The 18,153-nt window shown below is 37.9% G+C and overlaps 1 protein-coding gene across 2 annotated transcripts in view; it reads right to left on the reverse strand.

The window, feature by feature from the left end:
• The window catches only part of PTCHD4 (patched domain containing 4), a 213,494-nt gene that overhangs the window by 143,249 nt on the left and 52,092 nt on the right, over positions 1 to 18,153 (reverse strand). For both annotated transcript variants that reach the window (XM_050789015.1, XM_050789014.1), the window contains exon 2: positions 9,743 to 10,223. In XM_050789015.1, coding sequence (XP_050644972.1) covers positions 9,743 to 10,223 — 481 coding nt within the window. The remainder of the gene's footprint in view (positions 1 to 9,742; positions 10,224 to 18,153) is intronic.

Consider the following 18,153-nt stretch of genomic DNA (forward strand, 5'->3'; position numbering starts at 1 on the left):
TCAAATACTATTAATATTCTTTACTAACATACTATCTTACTTTATATCATTAAATAGAATATTGAGTTTAGAATGTTACACCTAAAAGGAAAACAATCACTGCAGGTATCACTGGCCTGGACCTAGTCTTATTTCTATTTAGACTAAGTCAATGTGGGGAAGCAGCAAAACAAACAGCAGCATCTTATTTATATTACACTCAAACTTAGGATTGTACTCAGACTGATTTGCTAAGGGTACACCGTGACATCTGTATGCAAAGTCTTGAATATTAGAATTTTGTCTTGGTCTGGGTTAAGGCATTACTCAATCATTAACAAAGAAGCCGACAACTATGATACACAAACACTTGCTGTAAACATAAGCCACCATGTTCCAGGAAGGCAGGTGGGAATCAGACCACAGGTGTTCCTCAATTCTTGGAAGCCTAAGGTTGGCCTCTGGGACCATCAAATAAACATAGAATGTATCTCATCTTTCTCTGTCAATTTTCTTTTTTGTTAGATCACTAGGTATGATAATACTGGCTTGAAAGATAATTGAATCCAGGAAGTATATCTCCAGTTTCTCAATACATTTTTCTTCAGAAAAAGAATGGCATAACCCTTAACGTATTTTCACCCTACAAGTTTCCAGAGTTTCAACTGCAGCATTTACCTTGCTTGATGTAGTACTGCAGAAAAAATATCCTATTCTGGTTGGCAATTGCAGCTGTCCTGCACCAGGAATATTTTTTCTTGGGACATTCTGACACGACAGTAAAGTGGACTTCGATTAATGAGGAGTGTTAAGGTTGCTTTTGATAGACATGTATTTGAGGATGGCTTAGATGCTGGAGAAATGGAAGCACCTGACATATTAATTATTGTACTATGTGCTGGATGAATTGATGTCACTCCCATGTCCCTCCCTGCTTAGCTATTCAATCCTGATTCACTATCTGACTCAAGAAATAAAAAGCAAGAGCAGCACATATTGAACAACAGGAGGCATATTTACAAATCTTTCCATTTAAAAAATCTAAACTAGCATATCAGCTACCCTCAAGATAAACAAGATTACTAAAATGGGTCCATATGCATCTCACCCTTGGTAAAATTGTTATGTAACAGTACTCCTTTTCATTCCTAAACTTCAGTAACCACTTGAGGAAGCTCATTTGCAGTAAAAAGTGCAAGAGACGGAGGTGGATTCCAAAGAAGATGTAGAACTTTAGGGAGTCAGGAAAATTACTAGTAGTGTTGGACAGTGCTATATAATAAAAAGTACACACTAGTCCATGCTACCTCAAATGTTTGACATAAAATTCACCTCTTACTTTTTATGCCAACATAGCTTTCTTTTCCACCTCCTTTAAAAGGTCTAGCAAAACCAGTTAGTGAGACAATGTCTCACTTCATTAGAAAGCTCTGACACAGTAGGTCCATGTCAAAGCTCTAAAAGAAGGACAGAGAAGGAACTAAATAGGCAAGAAAGCTAAAACTAAAGAATTACATACATAAAAATAGGCATATTAAAATATCCAAGCTTAAAACAACCAAAAGTTAAGACTTCTCTTGCTCGAAGAACTCTAGCAGTCATAAAAGCCACCAATAAGTCAGTGTTTAAAAATGCTGACTATGGGTACTTTAGACAATGGCAAAGATGCCAAGGAGACACAGTTCTATCTCCCAGTGAGTCAAATCTCTAGAAGTGATGACATACAGAATGAGTGTCACATAAGTGATTCACTGATTAAAGAGCTAAAGTGGAAGAGATGTTAAAGAACAATGAGCTCTTCCTCATCTAATGAGAAAGTAAGATGAAGGAGGCCCAGGGAGAAGACATCCAGCAGGTAAGAGGCAGGAGCTGGACTGGACTCCAAGTCTTCTGACTCTAAGCCTCTAAGCATAAGCATGGGAATATTTTCACATCGTTGGCCAGTGTTTTTCAAAGGAGGCGACTATCACCAAAGCACAGCATGACTACAATTAGTAAGGTTAAGAAATAGCTCCAACTAAACATTCCGGGTGTCATAATAAGGTCCTTTCTCTTACAGCAATGGAATTATTTTAGGAAGGATTTTGATGTTTTTGATGATCCTGAGTAAAATAAGCCCTGTGGCAACATATTAGAGACATTTCTAATACTGTAAAATAATCATTGTAAAGAACTTCAGCCAAGCATTAAGTCTTAGTGGGCCCACTATATCCTAAACACTGCTGGTTCACGCTTTGGGAAACAGAAGTGCACAACGCAGAGGTGAGAAGAGCCGTGTCTTCTCAAAACTACTGACCCACAGAATCCATGAACATAATAAAGTGGTTATTTTATCCTACTAAATTTTGTGGCGTTTGTCATAGATAACTAGAAATCTCCAACATAGTTAACTAGATATCTAGCCATAGATAACTAGAACAGACTCCAACCTAAAACAATTATCTGACCCAGCAAGAACCATACTATTTCAACTTATCAATTTCTTATCATAGTGATGATAGGGAATAATATTGCCACTTCCTTTATTGTTTGGCTTAGTTTATATGAAAGAGACAAGTGATGTTTATAAAACAATCCATTTGCTCATCAGTGTTTTCTATACTTTTTGCTGTTGGCTAGCCAATAGAATGTATAAGAAGTAACTGCATCACTTCTGAGGTAAGGCAGTTACAAATAGGTGTGAGTTCTCTATTTTCTCTTTTGCCTACATGGCCTTGAGCACAAACTCTGAGGATGCAAGGTTACAAGATGGAGGCATCCTGGATCCCTGAGTCTCTGTTGGAAGAGAGGTGGCAAAGAGATCTTCCTGACCCACACCAAACTGTGAGACGAGCAAGAAATATATCTTTGTTATGTTCACATAATTAAGGCTTTATTTGTTATTGCAACATGGTCTAGTCTAGCTGACCCTGGCCTGCACAATTTTCATGATCTGTCATTATAGTCACACCTTTGTGTATACTGCAAACCTCATTTTTTGTTTTCTGATTAAATTCAACTCAACACCTACCTAAGTCTTCTACACAGCTATATGTGCCTAGGGGTTAAAAAAACAGAAACCATGTTTACTCATTTCTTTTAAAAAAAATTCATAACACAAACTTCAAGTGGGCCTTTAGAGTTTTCTAGTTATCTTTCTGAATTTTCTTGTCTAATTCAGTGTCCAGTTTTCCAAGGTGACTCAAATTCCTTTCATTTTCCACAAACCAATGCCTCCTTCCCCAAGTTTGTTCTCAGCTGATGACTGACTTCATATTTGCTGACAAAGCTGAAGGCACAGAGGAGAATTTCCACATGCTCTCATCCCCATATACACTGAGTTATCTGGATCTGTCCATCTATTAGGCCTTTCCTTTTTCTATAGTAGGTGAAGTGTCTGTGCAATGACTCCACTTATGCTCTGAATCTAGTCCCTTCTTTCCTACTCAGTGGCATTGCTTCTGCAATTTCTTCCTCTCTCTGCTTTCCTATAAAGTTTTCTTTCTCACCTATGTGTTCCTATCAGCATGCAAACATTAATTTCTTTTTAATGGAAAATCCCTCAAAAGAATTGTCTATATTCACTATCTTCACTTCATTTCCTCCGATCTGTATTGAATCTCTTGAAATTACCCTTTCATTTTCAGCATTCCCCCAAGCAGCTCTTTTCAAAGTCACCAATGACTTCTATTTTGCTAAATCAGATGACTACTTCTCAGTTCTCAGTGGACACAATTTCTTAGCCGCTTTTGGAACAATCAATCTCTTGTTCCTTCCTAAAACACTTTCTTTACTCTGCTGCTGGTTAGTTATTCTCTCTTGCTTCTCATGCTAGTTTTCTGCCTGATCCTTCTTAGCATCATTTTCTGAATCCCTCATCTTCCCAATTTCTAACCATTAAAATGCTCCGGGGCTCAAATCTTGGATGCCTTATTTTTTCATTTATATTTATCTTTATAGTTGATCTCACTGGATTCTGTGGTTTTCAATATTAGCTATGCTGTGATGAATCTCAAATTTGTATCTTCAGCTCTGATTTACAGATTTCCTCTGAGCCTGATCTATGTACTGTCTTATATTACTGACTCTACATTTGCCACTTGGTTTTGATTTTTCCCCCACAGTGAATTCCTCCCATGTCTTCACTACTGCAGTAAATGGCAAACGCATTCTATCACTTACTTGGTCCTCTAAGCTTGAGGTCATTCTTAACAATTCTTTTCCTCTTACACACCATATCTAGTTCCTCACTGAGTCCTGTCAATTCTATTTTCAAATATTTACCCTGAGTCTAATTCCTTTTTATCACCATCCCTGCTCCCATGCTATTTCACATCACCATTATGTCTCATGCAGAATTTGGAATAACCTGTCGAATAGTCTCTGTAGAATTATTCTTGCCCCATTGCAGATTAATTTATGTAGTGTAGACAAAAATGTCTTTATAAAGTATGTCGGGCCACACACTCTTGTCTCAGAATACTTCAAACAGCTTTCATTTGACCCGAAGATTAATTCTCAGTGTCCCGTATGACCTGACCCAGTACTACCTCTTAGACCCCTTCTCGTGACACTCATACTCAGATCAGACTCTGATCCAGACATATTCACTTTCTTGCTCTTCTTCAGCATCACCAAGCAAGGTCCTATATTAAAGCCTTGGCAGGTATATTTCTCTCTGCCAGAGCCACTCATCTCAGGTGCTTCGTTTATCTCTCTGCTTCAGTTTTACTCTTTAGAAAGACTTTTATCTGACCACTTAGGCTCTTTACCCCTTATTTTGCTTTATTTGTTTTCTTTATGTCACTTAAGAACCATACAACATAGTTTATATTTCTTTATTTAGTTGTTCTATTCATCCCTTCTTCAGTCCTAAAATGTAAGGTTCGTGAGGGTGACAACTTATTCAATTCTGTTCAATGTCTTTGACTCCAGAAACCAAAATTCCTTGAACATAGTAGATGTTCGATAAATATTTGAAAATTAATAAATAATTGAATATGAGTCTCAGTTTGGAAAAATGAGTGAAAATCTGTGTCTGAAAGGCTTGTTTTAACTTGCAAAAAACGAGTCATCACTGTGTCCTGTGGTGTCGAGCTGACTGAATTGAGACTTCTACACATAACACAGACTCAGAATGGACAAAAAAAAAAAAGTGATCCGAGGCTACTACCGTCCCTGGCAATTATCCATAGAATATCAGCAAAGTACAGAATGAGCCAGCTTGGCGTCTGTGTGTGATATTAGCCCATATTTCTCATTCCAGAAAGAGGAAACACATCCACATAAAGCAAATGAGGTGAAAAAAAAAGGCAGATAATGAGTTATAAATTAAATGAGTGCCATTCTCATTGGTACGTGCTTAGAGAGAGAAAGGATGTTAGGCTAGTGCTAAATGAGGTCCTTTCAAGTATTTTTTTAAAAACATTATGGGCCGGGTGCGTGGTGGCTCACGCCTGTAATCCCAGCACTTTGGGAGACCGAGGCGGGCGGATCATGAGGTCAGGAGACCGAGACCATCCTGGCTAACACGGTGAAACCCCATCTCTACTAAAAATACAAAAAATTAGCCGGGCGTGGGGGCGGGCGCCTGTGGTCTCAGCTACTTTGGAGGCTGAGGCAGGAGAATGGCATGAACCCGGGAGGTGGAGCTTGCAGTGAGCGGAGATCACCCCACTGCGCTCCAGCCTGGGCGACAGAGCGAGACTGTGTCAAAAAAAAAAAAAAAAAAAAAAAAAAAAAAATAAATATATATATATATATATATATATATATATATATATATATAAAATCGCTGGGCGCGGTGGCTCATGCCTATAATCCCAGTTCAGTTTGAGAGGCCGAGGCAGATGGATCACCTGAGGTCAGGAGTTTGAGACCAACCTGGCTAACATGGTGAAACACCATCTCTAGTAAAAATACAAAAAATTAGCTGGGTGTGGTGGCACACACCTATAGTCCCAGCTACTTGGGAGGCTGAGGCAGGAGAATCACTTGAACCTGGGAGGTGGAGGTTGCAGTGAGCCAAGATCATGCCACTGCAGTCCAGCCTGGGTGATAGAGAGAGACTCCATCTCAAAAGAAAAAAAAAATTATTAGAATTCTGGAATTCTTTTCTGAATGCTTCGCCAGAAAGACTGCATGCACCTCTAATAATCTTTTCTTCTAAACCCAAATCTGAGACATACAATTTGACACATGTAATTTTATTATGAGAACACCAGGACAAAGTATAAAAGTTGTCACTGGCTTAAATAATGTGGGATATTTAGGTACAGTATATACGCCTCTGAAATGACATTGAGAATATTAAGTGAATGAATGACCAGCCAAAAAGAACAAGGAGATGCAGTACAGATGGGAGATAGGCAGTCAAAGAGAATATAGCTGAGCCAGTTCAGCATGAGGAACAAACAGTATCGGCGACACACCCAGCTTCAGGGACGATACTGACAAGCATGAATAGTTTGAATATTGACACAGAATGGAGTAAATAAATACTCACTACCTCAAAGAAGTCATTATAGGGAGATAGGAATAGAAATAGAGGTTTACCAGAAGAGTTGGGCTTCTTTCCCTTATACCCAACTAACTTAGGGATTATGCAGTTTTGATACCATGTAAACTGTAATTCATCAAAAACTGGTTTCAACCATCATTGTGTGTACCACCAGCAGATATATATGTGGCAAACATAACATATTTATGCTCCACATCACATTCTACCTCACCACCTTCATAGCGATGTGTTTTTATGTCTCACAGCTTTGTGCATCTGAGGCTCTGTATGCAAAGCTGTGATTTTTCTATTCTAAAGCCTCTCTCTCTCTCTCTCTGTCTTTCTGTCTATCTCTAACATTAGAATGCAACAAAGGAGACTACAGATTAGAGATTTGAGGATAACACATACTTTAAAGGTTTTTTATAAAGGATTAAATACTAACTTCAAAGATGAAACAAATTGTATTTTGAAATCTTCACATTGCAAGGCTGAAGATTCCAAATCCTTTATTTTATGTATGAAGGACTTAGGGCAAAGGGACTTCACAGAACTGCCCAATATAACTCACAGAGTTAGTAGAAAAGCTGGGATGAAAACCCAGCGGAGTGTTCCTTTTATTTCACCAGTTCTCAATCTTGGCCTCTTTTCTACTACAATCATTTTAAAAATAAAACAAAACACAACAAAACAAATGCCCCCTTCATGGAGCAAAAATCTTGAAGTATATGTTCTTAGGTCTTTTGTTGGTGTGTTTTCAGAAATAGCAGAAATGTTCGCTTCAGAAGATTTTAAGGACTTGCATTGCAGAAACACTTCAGAGGGACTGTTAAGCAGTCTTCCTAAAGTCTGCACCTACACTGTCCAGGGTTCATGTATGAATATAAAGGTCACTGGGAGAGGTGCAAAGTGTGTGTTGAAGGGTCTAGACTTTTCCCTCACGGTGGCTTTTAGCATTCCAGTTATTTGTTTAAGGAATGGAAATACCTGTCAGGCTTTGTAGAGTCTAGGTTACAATCCAGCATCAGTAGAGGTAGTTTTTCTCTTTATTTGTATGGAATATGTAATTGTATATTTTTCTGGTAAATCATTTCATGACCTAATTAGTTTTAGAAAGCAGTTTTAGAAAGGAACCCTCAAAAGCAGTAAGGTGTCCAATTTGTTAACCTCCAATGAAATATGTTTCATTTGTAAATCATGCTGTATGGTTCTTATAAATCTTATTATTTCAAGCGATGAGACTTAATTCAAAAAAATGTAGCAAGTGTAAATGGTTCAAATCTAGACTCATCTTTGTCATTGGTGACAAGAATTTTTTATAGAATATGTTCTTTGGGAAAAAGAAAGATACCATTTCTTAACAACATTAATATGTATTTAGAGATGATACGCAAAATCCAGGAAGCCTCAATTTCCTGAAGCCAAGGACTGTTTTGTAGTCATCAGTGAATCCACTGCACTTAAAACATCAGGTTAAAGAGTAAAACTTGCCGATATTTACTTAGCATTTACTACAGGCTATGAACTTTAATTAAATACTGTTACATTTTTCAAACCTAGTTTTTGAAAATGATATCATTATACTCCCCATTTTATATGAGAAGTAACTGAGGTTTAAGAAGATAAACTGGCTGGGCGCGGTGGCTTACGCCTGTAATCCCAGCACTTTGGGAGGCTGGGGTGGGTGGATTACCTGAGATCAGGAGTTTGAGATCAGCCTGGTCAACATGGTGACACCTCATTTCTACTAAAAATACAAACAATTAGCCAGAAGTGGTGGCTGACACCTGTAATCCCAGCTACTCAGGAGGCTGAGGCAAGAGAATCGCTTGAACCCGGGAGTCAGAGGTTGCAGTGAGCTGAGATCGTGCCACTGCACTTCAGTCTGGGAGACAGAGCAAGACTCCATCTCAAAAAAAAAAAAAAAAAAAAAAAAGGTGAACTAACAACTTAACATCTTAACATGGCCACAATGATATTGAGTTTATGGATAAATCAGTTAGACCCCAGCATCTATCATATAAACACACTTCGTATTTTCATTCTCAAAATCGTTTGCTAAGGTCAAAAAAGAAAGCGCCTACGTCACCTAGAAGACTTTCTGACCACATGCCTGCATCTTTTAAAATTGCTAATAAAGCTATAATTCAGAACTGATTTTAACCTGGAGAGCGAGAAACAATTATTTTGTTTAAGGAATGAAAACACTTCTCAGGCTTCACAGAACCTATGTTACAATCCAGCATCAGGAGAGGTAGCTCTTCTCTTTATTGGTATGGAATACGTAATTTTCTATTTTCCTGATAAATCTTTCCATCACCTAATTAGTTCACCAGCAATTTTAGCAAAAGCCCTAGCAAGCCCTAAGGTGTCTAATATGAAGACTGTCTTGCTCATGTCAGTTCACCACCAATAAACTCTTTGTAGCTTATTCTCTAAATCGCAACACATAGGGAATTACATCACACCTGATGTGTAGAACCCTCTTGCTGTACCAATAGCTATCACCATCATCATCTCTTTTCTGAAAAGACACATCAGTCTTGTTGCTAAGCATGTACTTGCCTTTATTCCGATTTGATCTTCTCTTTGAAGGAATAGGCACACACACACACACACACACACCACCTACACTATTTTCTAGACCATTTTTGTACAGCTGGTGGAAAACTTACAAGATGAGATAATCTTGACTAAGGCTATTCATTAATTCTTTTCACCAAAGATGAAAAAAGTTAGAGGATATATCTAAGTGGCAGCAGGAAGGTTTTAGATTATATAGAGGGAGGGGAATGGAGTATACTCTGTGCAGAAACTTTGAAATAAATTAATAAACAAAGCTTATTTAAGTTCTTTGAGATTAGGACACATCATTGGTTCTCAAAATTTTCATCTCATGATATTCACTTTTCACTCCCATTAACTTGAGAATGGCCATGAATATGGACCACAACATTTTGCTCAAAGTAGGTTTTGGATCTCCTTAACTCTGTCTCTCGTAATCCCTGACCTGTTATTTTTGAGGGATCTGAGTAGAGAATTCCAATGTTGTATAACTTAAAAACATTTGACAGCATTAAATTAAATGAGAAGATGGTTCGGTCATCCCATAATTTCACAAAAGGCCCAATAAGGTGAAACAGACACAACCCCAAGTAAAATTTTACATAACGACATAGACACACCAATGCAAAATTAAAACAGATTTCCACCTGAGAATTCAAGAAATATACTACCTTGCCCCAAACCGGTAAGAATCCGATTACCACAAGGATGGATAGTTACCCATGGCGAAGAACGGGATTCCCAGCAGGGTGGAGTTGTACTTTCCATCGGTGATGAAGAAGATCCCTGCTGCCGTGATGATGGAGATGCATACTGTGAGCACCCCCAGGAGGCCCAGGAAGGGCTTACTGCGCAAGCAGTCCTTCATGGAGCTAGAGAGGGTGGCTGTGGTCAGGATCAGCACGAGGCTTACCAGGACCTTACTTCTGGCCAGGATGCTGGTCTTATGAAAGTCTCTCCAGAGGCTAAAGGATGCTAAAGAGTAGAGTTGGAGGTCTTGATGCTCCTCCTGGAGCTTCCTCATAAGCTTACAGAACTCATTCTCCCACTTCTCCCCTATGAGGTCTTGGGTGGCAGAGCCATAGGTCTGGAGGTAGTAGGTGATTTGAATGGCTCTGGCTGACTTGACCCGCTGGTCTTTGCTGTTTGGCACTTCCACTACCCCGCCCAGTTGGTGTCCAATAAAACTGTTCCTCCCATCCTTGAAAACAGAAAAAGAAGAGACTTCAATTACCAAACAGATTTACTTTCCAGGAAATAGATTCTTACTCTAAGTGAAAGGAGTACAAGGAAGGCAGAGATAGGTGCTAGTAATTGTGAAACTGATGTGGGTGGAGAGGCAAGTTAGAATTTTATATTCAACATTTGGAGCTACATGGGATACCATGCATGATGATCAAGGACAGAAAATACACAAAAGTATTACAAAGTTACAGAAGAATCGCCACATGCATAGAAAAATGTAGATAAATATTTTGATCTCACTTGTATCCCAATTCCCAACATTTCCTTTGGTAACAATCCATTACAACTCCTTAATACAGGATCAAGCTTTATGATTCAGTTTCAGCCAAAAGTAAAGCTTGCCATGAACTAATAATATTTCAAAAGTTAAGATAATTATCTGTTCTATAAACACACTAATCTTTCCAGGGTTCATTCATATACCTATGCCAACACTCATACAAATACACACAAACATGAATATTCTTATATGTTCTCTATATTCTGGGAATATAATTGCATACTGAAGAGCAGTACAAAAATATTGTTTCTTACAACTAATTTAATGGCATTGAAATATTTCCTAAATATGATGTGAACACCTATTCACACATTACAATGCTCCCTCTAACACCTGCCTCAGACATAGGTTGACCTTTTCTTATTGATGACAGTAGACAAATCCCCTAAATGAGACTGATAAGAATTTCAGATCAAGTTGCCAAAAATCAATTCATTTCCAGAGTTTGAGATGAGGTAGAGAAGGCAAGATCATGAGAGTAGGAAATTGCTAAGAGAAGCAATCACTCCTCTTTAAGGCACATGCATGTGGCCAAAGAGTTACTAAAACAGGTTGAGAACAGTAATTATCATCCAGTGTTCCCCAACATGAAGAATGAAATCTTGAAGAGCTGTCAACAAATTATCATTAATTTGGAAAGTTTATTATTGCCACACTATCATTTATTTCAGTGGCAATGGTTCTCAGAATACTGAAGCTGGTAGCAGGTTGCATGATGAAGTATAGCATTGAAAGTATGCTCAAGTACCAGGTGACAGGCAGGCACTAAGGTACGTTTATGTTACAAGTAGACTGTGTGTCAACTGAACTTGCCAAGGCGTTTATCTAACAAGGATATAAAGGGGTAAAATCAGGAGAAGAAACAGTTCTTCCTAGGGTGGGTAGGGCAGAAGACAACAAACTCAATAGTGTGATAACTCTGGTTTTTCACAGAACTCAGAGGTATTATGTACTCTAGCAGACACATGTCTTAATTCTTGTGGAGTTGTTTAGCTCAGGCACTTATATTTAAGGCACTTGTTTGTATTTGCATTTTTAACATGCAACAAAGCAACCCTAATACTTGAGAGTGTGTTGCAAACACAAAAAGTTTACAATATTTACAGAAAGTAAAAATGTTGTTAGTAGGATCACCAGGAATTCCAAGTGAGGAATTTCTTTTTTTTTTTTCCCTTTAATTATTCTTTAAGTTCTGGGGTACATGTGCAGAACGTGCAGGTTTGTTACAGAGGTATACACGTGCCATGTAGTTTGCTGCACCCGTAAACCCATCATCTACATTAGGTATGTCTCCTAATGCTATCCATCTCCTAGCCCACCACCCACTGACAGGCCCTGGTTTGTGATGTTCCCCTCCCTGTGTCCATGTGTTCTTGTTGTTCAACTCCCACTTATGGGTGAGTGTTTGGTTTTCCATTCCTGTGTTAGTTTGCTGAGAACAATGGTTTCCAGCTTCATCCAAAGGACATGAACTTATCCATTTTTATGGCTGCATCGTATTCCAGGGTGTATATGTGCCACATTTTCTTTATCCAGTCCATTATGGATAGGCATTTGGGTTGGTTCCAAGTCTTTGCTATTGTGAACAGTCCTGCAATAAACATACGTGTGCATGTGTCTTTACAGCAAAATGATTTATAATCCTTTGGGTATATACCCAGTAATGGGATTGCTGGGTCGAGTGGGATTTCTGGTTCTAGATCCTTGCAGAATCGCCACACTGTCTTCCACAATGGTTGAACTAATTTACACTCCCACCAACAGTGTAAAAGCATTCTTATTTCTCCACATCCTCTCCAGCACCTGTTGTTTCCTGACTTTTTAATGATCGCCATTCTAACTGGCGTGAGATGGTATCTCATTGTGGTTTTGATTTGCATTTCTCTAATGACCAGTGATGATGAGGTTTTTTTCATATGTTTGCTGGCCTCATTAAATGTCTCCTTTTGAGAAGTGCCTGCTCATATCCTTTGCCCACTTTTTGATGGTTTTTTTTCTTGTAAATTTGATTAAGTTACTTATAGATTCTGGATATTAGTCCTTTGTCAGGTAGATAGATTGCAAAAATTTTCTCCCATTCTGTAGGTTGCCTGTTCACTATGATGATAGTTTCTTTTGCTGTGCAGAAGCCCTTTAGTTTAATTAGATCCCATTTGTCAATTTTGGCTTTTGTTGCCATTGCTTTTGGTGTTTGAGTCATGAGGTCTTTGCCCATGCCTACGTCCTGAATGGTATTGCCTAGGTTTTCTTCTAGGGTTTTTTATGTTTTTATGCCTTACATTTAAGTCTAATCCATCTTGAGTTAATTTTTGTATAAGGTGTAAGGAAGGGGTCCAGTTTCAGTTTTCTGCATATGGCTAGCCAGTTTTCCCAACACCATTTATTAAATAGGGAATTCTTTCTCCATTGCTTGTTTTTGTCAGGTTTGTCAGAGATCAGATGGTTGTAGATGTGTGTCATTATTTCTGAGGCCTCTGTTCTGTTCTATTGGTCTATATATCTGTTTTGGTACCAGTACTATGGTGTTTTGGTTACTGTAGCCTGTAGTATAGTTTGAAGTCAGGTAGCGTAATGTCTCCAGCTTTGTTCTTTTTGCTTAGGTTTGTCTTGGCTATACGGGCTCTTTTTTGGCTCCATATGAAATTTAAAGCAGTTTTTTCCAATTCTGTGAGGAAAGTGAGTGGTAGCTTGATGTGAATAGCATTGAATCTATAAATTACTTTGGGCAGTTTGGCCATTTTCACAATATTGATTCTTCCTATCCATGAGCATGGAATGTTTTTCCATTTGTTTGTGTCCTCTCTTATTTCCTTGAGCAGTGATTTGTAGTTCTCCTTGAAGAGAACTTTTTGCCCACTTTTTGATGGGGTCCTGTACATCCCTTGTAAGTTGGATTCCTAGGTATTTTATTCTTTTTTGTAGCCATTGTGAATGGGAGTTCACTCCTGATTTGGCTCTCTATTATTGGTGTATAGAAACGCTTGTGATTTTTGCACATTGATTTTTGTATCCTGAGACTTTGCTGAAGTTGCTTATCAGTTTAAGGAGATTTGGGACTGAGACAGTGGGATTTTCTAAATATACAATCATGTCATCTGCAAACAGAGACAATTTGATTTCCTCTCTTCCTATTTGAATACGCTTTATTGCTTTCTCTTGCCTGATTGCCCTGGCCAGAACTTCTAATACTATGTTGAATAGGAGTGGTGAAAGAGGGCATCCTTATCTTGTGCCAGTTTTCAAAGGGAATGCTTCTAGTTTTTGCCCATTCAGTATGATGTTGGCTGTGGATTTGTCATAAATAGCTCTTATTCTTTTGAGATACGTTCCATCAGTACCTAGTTTTTGAGAGTTTTTAGCATGAAGGAGTGTTTAATTTTACTGAAGACCTTTTCTGCATCTATTGAGATAATCATGTGGTTTTTGTCATTGGTTCTGTTTATGTGATGGATTACATTTATTGATTTACATATGTTGAATTAGCCTTGCATCCCATGGATGAAGCTGACTTGATCATGGTACATAAGCTTTTTGATGTGCTGCTGGATTTGGTTTGGCAGTATTTTATTGAGGATTTTAACATTGATGTTCATCAAGGATATTGGCCTGAAATTTCCCCTTTTTTACTGTGTCTCTGCCAGGTTTTGGTATCAGGATGATTCTGGCCTCATAAAATGAATTAGAGAGGAGTCCCTCTTTTTCTATTGTTTGGAATAGTTTCAGAAGGAATGGTACCAGCTCCTCTTTGTAACTCTGGTAGAATTCGGCTGTGTATCATCAGTCTGGTCCTGAGCTTTTTAGCTGTTGTTGTTGGTAGGCTCTTAATTACTCCCTCAATTTCTGAACAAGAAACGAATTTTATAATCACTCCACTTTCTCCCTACATAATAAATGAATACAATCATTCTATTTATTTCAATGTGACCAACTCTAAAGGAACAATCCAATAAGAATTTGATTTTTTTTCTCAGAATGTCTCCCATTTCCATGTAATCTTTATAATTTTCCCATCTTTTTCCTTTTGGAACCAAATGGAAATTTTGGCTGTGGTTCCCAAGGCTCTCTCTTGATTAAATGTCATGGGCTATTACCATGAGCTGCAAGTAGAAAGGTAGGCATGCTTTGAGAAAGAAGGCGGGGATCTTATCCCAGAACTGAGAAATTGTGGAAAATTTCTACTCTTTAAGTTGACTCTAATTGCTCCCCAGTTAGGCTCATTTATTTTTGTTTTAAGCTTGGTATAATTTTTAGTTCCACCCTTGTTTCTACACCTTTGAAATCCCACTTTGATGTGGACTTGTACTTCTGATTATTTGAAAGAGACAGTTTTTTGAAAGCATTATCTATTTACTTAAGAATTTGCAGCTATCTGTCTTTACTTATTTCTATCATCAAAAAGATTTCTTAGAGATCTTTAGCAGCAACAAAATGATTTATTCATCTCTGGGGGCTCATTTGGAGATTACAGTGAATAAAAGAGGTGCTGATAATGTATCTGGACAAAAGACAAAATTTTAAAGAAAGCTAGTATCATCGGTTTTTAAACAACAGATCTTCATTGAGTTTGGCTAGCTGCTAACCCCTCTTTTGAAGTTGTCTAATTCCCATTTTTACAAAAAACAGTTTATAAAAGGTACACTTCTATCCCTCTTTTTCTATTATTTTAAAATTTATATAACAGATAGAATGAATTTCTTATTCATATTTTTCTCCATGCATCAGAACAAAATAAATAAGGTTTTTGGCTGTTCTGGAATTGAAAGCTCCATTAAAAGGTCCACATTTTGTACCTGCAGTTGGCCCAAAAATCCAACTAATTTAGTTCTGAGAAATACACTTTTGTACATTATTTGTATGGGAAAACTATAATATTTTGTAAGGGATTATAGAAAAGTTTATTCGCTTCCCAAACTAACCAACTCATAGATGCTTCTGTGTAGGAAAGATAAAGAATGAATGTAAGAAATAATGTAATTATCCTGCGGACAGAACTTCCTTGAAGTTATAAGATGACTACAAGTAATAAGGAAAGAACACTTAAACAGGAATCATGTGAACTGAGATGCAGTGTGCAGCTCACATTAATGGGAAAACTTCCTTAGTTCATGGCTAATTCATTAGCTCATGGCTAGTTTATTTGGTTTTCTTATCTATAAAATGAGCAACTATGAGTATATAAACATATGTTTACATAATAATTAAGTAATTTTCAGCTCTATTTTTCTATGAAAATACAACGTATAAAGTTTCACTGAAGATGCCTGGATGTCAGAAAGGATATCATTATAACTAATAGAGTCATTAATGGATTATTTATATAATTGATAAAGATCTTACTTTTTACATGATGAAGCCCTTTTGTTTAATAGATGAGCAAACCTAGAAGCTCAGAGAAGGTAAACCTACTAAAGTGATGATTCCAAGGTTGAAACTCAGATCTTCTGAGTCCAAGTCCAGTCCTTTCTAGAATCTTAGGGGAGCGATTTCAGGGAAGCCAGTTTGGCTCCTGGTCCCCATGAAATGTTCTTTATGATTAAAACTTATTTCACTTGTAGACCCCCTTTTCCAATGTCGTCCTCTCCACTAAAGCAACTGCCTAGCAATGACACCTACTCGTATACTGATTCAACTTCTGCTTTTCCCCAAAAACCTCCTACAAAAATTCTGAAATTCCTTTAAGTGTATAAATCGCCTTTATGTCCCAATAAAGACAAGTAAGAATATGACAAGATGCTAACATGCTATTTTCAACGCTCTCCTATGTGAGTGCTTCACTGAACTGACATCATTAAGAGTACACAACTTTGGTTCCTAGCTCATATCCCTGTGTCCACTGCTGTTCTTCAATCTACCCTCCACACGGAAGCCAGACTCTACTTGTACAATTCGAAATGAGACAGCATCATCCCTACACCTAAAACCCTCCCCTGGCTTCCGCTTGCACTAGGAATACAACAAATGCCTCTTGCCTTGCTTGAAAGGCCCTGCTTAGCCCATTTCTAGAGGAGTCCTCAGACCTATCTCCTATCACCCTTCTCATGAACTCGGCTCCAATTATATATTTTTTTACCTTTCCTCCTAATCCTTGCCAAGTTAATTTCCACCTTATGACCATTGCATCAGCTGTCCCCTCTGCCTGAAATGCTTTCTTCTGCCAGGACTACATCCTGGTCACAGAGGACTTAGCTTCAAAGAAACTGTTTGACCCACAAGACCTAAACCAGCCTTTCCCTGCAATCATTCTATTGCATAGACCTTTTTATCTTCTTCCTACTATTTGAAATGATCTTATTTTGTCATTTAATTGCTCCTTTCTGTGTCCTCTGCTAGAACGTGTGCTTGTTGAAAGCTGACACCTTTCCTGTTTTGTTCACTGATAATTTCCTTGTGCCTAGAAAAAGCCTAATATATAATAAACATTCCATAATATTTATTAGCTGAGTAAATTCACTTTAAGATGTATATAACTAATTATAGGTTACTTTTTAGAGGCTACTTTATTAAGACCAGGACAAGTAAGAGACAGATCAAAGTGCCTGAGAATAGTAGGAACTCAAATGAAAAGAGACGTATGTAGAAATTTGAGGCTGATACAGAAAAGAAACAACAACATCCCTTTTTCAATCTGCTTATTCTAGTACAGCATTTCCCCCAAATATGTTTCTTTTTCATTTTCACTGTACACCAAGCATGTGAAGTAAGCTGGTCAACAGACAGGGGGACTTAAGGAGTGCAAGCAAAAAGAATTTGCATGTATCATGGCCCACAGGCAAAAGCCAGCATAAGATGCTCAGGGACCTGAAGGGAGTAATAGGATTTGAGGCTACAGAAGGCAGCAGAGCCTCTTCAGTAAAGGCCATGAAAGCCTTATTAAGGAGTTGGACTTAATTATCCTTCAATACAAATCCATTGATGGGTCTTAAGGAAGCGAATGACATGATTTACTTTCAAAAGTTCTCACTCTCATCGGACTGTGGAAAATGATGTAGGAAGTAAATGTGACTCTAAAGCAAAGAGCTCAGTTAGGACGTCCCTGCAGTATTTCAGGTTCTTGATGCAGCACAAGAAAACGTCAGCTGAGGCAGTTTCTAGTAGGTAAATTGTTCCAAGGTGAATCATTGGAATTACAGGTCATGATGCTATCTCATGGTCACAAAGCATCTCATCACATTGTGTCTCCAGCAGCACTAATGCTGAAGAGAAAAAAAAATCTTGGGTTTGAAAGCTCTTTTTTAGTTTCAGGTTACTATTCTGTAGCGTTAAAAATTACTCCTACTCAATGCAGAGCTTTCAACGGCTCTAGAGTAGAAAACTAAACTCTCAGAGAGAAGATTAAAAAATTATTAAAGTGATAAGAGAGGATGGAGACATTAATGTCACAGACAATAGTGCAGAGAAAAAAATTACTTGATGATGGTTTGAAATTACAGGGGAGAAAGTACAATATTTGTTCTTTCTATATACTAGGTTGGCATTCAGACACTTTCTGTGACTGCAAGATAATTTGACAGCACAGCTCTTGTCCAAGACAATTGCAATTCAGATTTCATTGATTTTTCCATGAGGCAGACACTGCAAAGTTATTGGAAAGTTTTAGATGGTTAGT

This window comes from Macaca thibetana, chromosome 4 (genome assembly GCF_024542745.1).
Source record: "Macaca thibetana thibetana isolate TM-01 chromosome 4, ASM2454274v1, whole genome shotgun sequence".
NCBI lineage: Eukaryota > Metazoa > Chordata > Mammalia > Primates > Cercopithecidae > Macaca > Macaca thibetana.